This window comes from Sinocyclocheilus anshuiensis, unplaced genomic scaffold, assembly GCF_001515605.1.
Source record: "Sinocyclocheilus anshuiensis isolate Anshui unplaced genomic scaffold, SAMN03320099.WGS_v1.1 scaffold86, whole genome shotgun sequence".
NCBI classification, from domain to species: domain Eukaryota; kingdom Metazoa; phylum Chordata; class Actinopteri; order Cypriniformes; family Cyprinidae; genus Sinocyclocheilus; species Sinocyclocheilus anshuiensis.
This window is the reverse complement of record NW_015547662.1, coordinates 1,243,968-1,249,932: the sequence shown is the minus strand read 5'-3', so window position 1 is coordinate 1,249,932 and position 5,965 is coordinate 1,243,968. Positions and strand designations below refer to the sequence as shown.

At 23.1% G+C, this 5,965-nt stretch overlaps 1 protein-coding gene across 1 annotated transcript in view; it reads right to left on the bottom strand.

Moving 5' to 3' along the window:
- LOC107702329 (tumor suppressor candidate 3-like) overlaps positions 1-2,647 on the bottom strand; it is a 90,392-nt gene extending 87,745 nt beyond the window's left edge. Inside the window, exon 1 of the mRNA XM_016504609.1 lies at positions 2,522-2,647. Within this exon, the coding sequence (XP_016360095.1) occupies positions 2,522-2,626 (105 nt within the window). The 5' untranslated portion in view covers positions 2,627-2,647. The remainder of the gene's footprint in view (positions 1-2,521) is intronic.
- Positions 2,648-5,965: the final 3,318 nt, after the last annotated feature.

Sequence of the window (5,965 nt, the reverse complement as noted above, 5' to 3'; positions counted from 1 at the left end):
TATATATATATATATATATATATATATATATATATATATATATATATATATATATATATATATATATATATATATATATATATATATATATATATATATATATATATATATATATATATATATATATATATATATATATATATATATATATATATATATATATATATATATATATATATATATATATATATATATATATATATATATATATATATATATATATATATATATATATATATATATATATATATATATATATATATATATATATATATATATATATATATATATATATATATATATATATATATATATATATATATATATATATATATATATATATATATATATATATATATATATATATATATATATATATATATATATATATATATATATATATATATATATATATATATATATATATATATATATATATATATATATATATATATATATATATATATATATATATATATATATATATATATATATATATATATATATATATATATATATATATATATATATATATATATATATATATATATATATATATATATATATATATATATATATATATATATATATATATATATATATATATATATATATATATATATATATATATATATATATATATATATATATATATATATATATATATATATATATATATATATATATATATATATATATATATATATATATATATATATATATATATATATATATATATATATATATATATATATATATATATATATATATATATATATATATATATATATATATATATATATATATATATATATATATATATATATATATATATATATATATATATATATATATATATATATATATATATATATATATATATATATATATATATATATATATATATATATATATATATATATATATATATATATATATATATATATATATATATATATATATATATATATATATATATATATATATATATATATATATATATATATATATATATATATATATATATATATATATATATATATATATATATATATATATATATATATATATATATATATATATATATATATATATATATATATATATATATATATATATATATATATATATATATATATATATATATATATATATATATATATATATATATATATATATATATATATATATATATATATATATATATATATATATATATATATATATATATATATATATATATATATATATATATATATATATATATATATATATATATATATATATATATATATATATATATATATATATATATATATATATATATATATATATATATATATATATATATATATATATATATATATATATATATATATATATATATATATATATATATATATATATATATATATATATATATATATATATATATATATATATATATATATATATATATATATATATATATATATATATATATATATATATATATATATATATATATATATATATATATATATATATATATATATATATATATATATATATATATATATATATATATATATATATATATATATATATATATATATATATATATATATATATATATATATATATATATATATATATATATATATATATATATATATATATATATATATATATATATATATATATATATATATATATATATATATATATATATATATATATATATATATATATATATATATATATATATATATATATATATATATATATATATATATATATATATATATATATATATATATATATATATATATATATATATATATATATATATATATATATATATATATATATATATATATATATATATATATATATATATATATATATATATATATATATATATATATATATATATATATATATATATATATATATATATATATATATATATATATATATATATATATATATATATATATATATATATATATATATATATATATATATATATATATATATATATATATATATATATATATATATATATATATATATATATATATATATATATATATATATATATATATATATATATATATATATATATATATATATATATATATACACATATATATACATAAACGTCTACTTGTGTTTAACGCTCGAATAGAATTATTAATTTAATATTCCACAGAATTATTGATCAATATAAGGCCACAACGGACACGCGCACTCGGCTGCGTTCACAATCCTAACGGAACGGACAACTGCGAGGATAAAACGCAAGGGACATTCTGCTAGAACATTAATGCAAAAATATATTAATATTAGAACAGCATTTAGTTCTTCCTATGCAGCTTTAAAAATAGCCGTCTCTGGGTCACGTATATGCCAACATCATTTAACTGCGCGGCTGGTAGCCTTATACAGATACTCGAGTTGGACACGGACACTGTAGGACTTTTCCAGAATTTAACATTCCTGGGAGCTGTGAAAGGCAGCTTCAATATAGCATCAGTACCTCCTTTTTCTTCTGTCCTCCTCCAGACTGAAGACATAGCAGCAGAATCAACAATATAGATGCAAACGGCAGGTTGAATTGGAATCCCTTGAATACCACCGCCATGATGGAAGATGCTCTTATCGCATCAGTACTGCTGAGCGCTTTGATTGGCTACAATCGCCCCAATCAGAGGCCATACAATCGCTTTGTGGGACTTGTAGTTTTTAGCTAGATTTTAAAATGCATTAAAATAACAAGGGGAATACCATGTAAAATCCTTCAAAATGATTCAGGAGTAACTTTATTAGTCTTTTCGAATTATATAAGTTTTATTTTCTTGTAAACATGTTTTAGAAATATAGTTTTAGAAATAGTTTTGTCACAGCCTTAGCAGTAATTGAGGAAGATGCACACGTTTAGGCTATATGTAGCCTTGCTGTATCTCCAGTTCCTGCCAATGGGGGGCAAACCCAAAAGCGGTTTTCTATTATAGAATGATATTGAACATGGAGCATGCATGACATGGCAAAAATGTGAAATTAAAGCATGTGACATGCTTATGTAATGTTCTTAAGTGTTAAATAAAGTGTTTTTTATAATATTACAATGCATTATTATTATTATTATTATTATTATTCATTAATTGTGAAGAACATACAAGAACATTGTAGAAGATGTATTATGCACTTTATTAGTCTTTTCGAATTATATAAGTTTTATTTTCTTGTAAACATGTTTTAGAAATATAGTTTTAGAAATAGTTTTGTCACAGCCTTAGCAGTAATTGAGGAAGATGCACACGTTTAGGCTATATGTAGCCTTGCTGTATCTCCAGTTCCTGCCAATGGGGGGCAAACCCAAAAGCGGTTTTCTATTATAGAATGATATTGAACATGGAGCATGCATGACATGGCAAAAATGTGAAATTAAAGCATGTGACATGCTTATGTAATGTTCTTAAGTGTTAAATAAAGTGTTTGTTATAATATTACAATGCATTATTATTATTATTATTATTATTAATTCATTGTGAAGAACATACAAGAACATTGTAGAAGATGTATTATGCTTAGCATTATGCTATTTAGTGTGTATTATGTTCCCTGTTTCTTTGTCATAATACATCTTTTAGTTGTTTTACTCAAGTAGCAGCTGAGGGGTCACTAGGGTAATAGAAAGCACTAAAAGGCAGAGCGCAGCTATTTACAGCTTCTCACATTTGATTGTGAGAGAAAATAATGTCCTTTAACACAAACTGCTGAAACATTAAATGCCATACTACAGTACACTTGCATGCTCTGATGCTTGCATGTATGTATACGAATAAATATATGAATATGTATGTATATGAATAAAAAAGATTCATGTTCCATTGCTATTTAAAAAAGGAAACATTAGCCTCTCGTCTAATCATTTTAAAAGGACGTATTACTGTATATCTCAAGATGGCATAAATAACTCATCAGCCATATTAAGTTATTCTTTTATCATTTTTTATTAGCTCACGTACAAGCTAAGTGCATGGTTGGTCTGTTCCATTTCCCCCTAAGAACCTGACTCACTCATACCACTGTAGCAAATGATGTCTTTCATTTGGCCATCATGCATAGCTATGCAGAACGAATGTAAGGTCAGACAGGATAAACACAGATCTCAATCACCACACAGATGCATGTGGCAAATGTCAGACTGTCGTTTTTAATGCCTTCACTCATTTTATTCTGTAATCAAATGGTTTAGATTCTCTTTCATCCCTTAAAACAGTCTGCAAGTGGTCTTGTTTTGTGAAAGATGACATGTCTGACTTAGATTTAACAGGCTGTCTATTACAAACACATGAGAGCATGTTTTGCAGGTGTTCAATATGAATATGTTTTCTAAGCTTACCTTAAAGGAATAATTGACCCAAAAATGAAAATGTACTCACCCTCAGGCCATACAAGATATATGAGTTTGTTTCTTCATCAGAACAGATTTGGAGAAATGTAGCATTACATCACTTGCTCACCAATAGATCCTCTGCAGTGAATGGGTGCCGTCAGAATGAGAGTTCAATCAGCTGATAAAAACATTACAATAATCCACAAGCAATTCACACGACTCCAGTCCATCAATTAACATATTGTCAAGTAAACAGATGTTTGTTTGTAATAAACAAATCCATCAAGACATTTTAACTTTAAAACATTGCTTATGGTCAAAAAAGCATCCATAATGCATAATATCACTTCCTCCAGTGAAAAAGTCCCTATTGTCATCTCACATCTAAATCCACATATGTGTTTAGATCTGCCTTGGACTGTTTTTGCTCGTAAACGATCCTTGTTTTGCGCATATTTCTCTCCTTGTTCAGACGAAATGACTTTTGCACTGGAGAAAGCAATTTTATGGATGGATGAAGTTTAAAATGTCTTAACGACGAATTACAAAGACACAGCTTTTCGGTTCACAAAACATTAGGTGATGAACTAGAATAGTGTGGATTACTTGTGGATTATTGTGATGTTTTTATCAACTATTTGGACTCTCATTCTGACGGCACCCATTCACTGCAGAGGACCCATGGTGAGCAAGTGATGTAATGCTAAATTTCTCCAAATCTGTTCTCATGAAGAAACAGCCTCATGAGTAAATTTTCAGCAAATTAAAATTTTTAGGTGAACTTTACCTTTAATAATCTCTCTCACACACAGACACGCAAGTGGCGAGACAGTCAGCCTTTGCTGAACGCGACATACATTTAGTTGAACCTCATCCAGGAATAACAGGCCAAAATTTGCAAGACAGAGGATGATGTATGATTTCCATTTATCTAGGACACAATATTTAAACCTACATATTCTCTGCGTGTGTGTCTCTCTCAGCCTCCCCAGACTGTATGTGACTATCTCTCTCACACAGACACGCACGGATGCTCGAACACACACGATTGCTGTTGAGCTGTTCCACTTGAAATCTGTCTCACTGTCGTTTCAGCTCACTTTACGGTGAGCTGTTAATTTGGGTCCTAGACTGGGAATTGACGTCACCAGAGCTGGGGCTGGCACAATGTACCCAGCTGAGGTCAGGTGCGCATGTAAAATCCATGCCAAGGAATGATTAATTGCGGAGTGGCACAATGAAAAAAAGATATTCAGTGCAAGCCCTGCCTTTGGAAGAATGATTTCAGCTGTAATACTGTCGTGTAGGTTATATTTAGAGCAATTTTTAATGTCATTTTCATGTTTCTTATTTCAAGCTACATAACTAATAATGTGTGAATTAATTGTCACATTTTATTTATTTATTTATGTGTTAAATGTACAGTAAAAAATTGTCTGCTGTGGTCAGGATGTCATTGTATGTACATTTCCTGACTGCATATGACATTACATAATATAATGTTAATAGACCAACCTATTTGATCTCTCTCTCTCTCTACACACACACATACAATTATAACTTAATACATACAATTTTTCT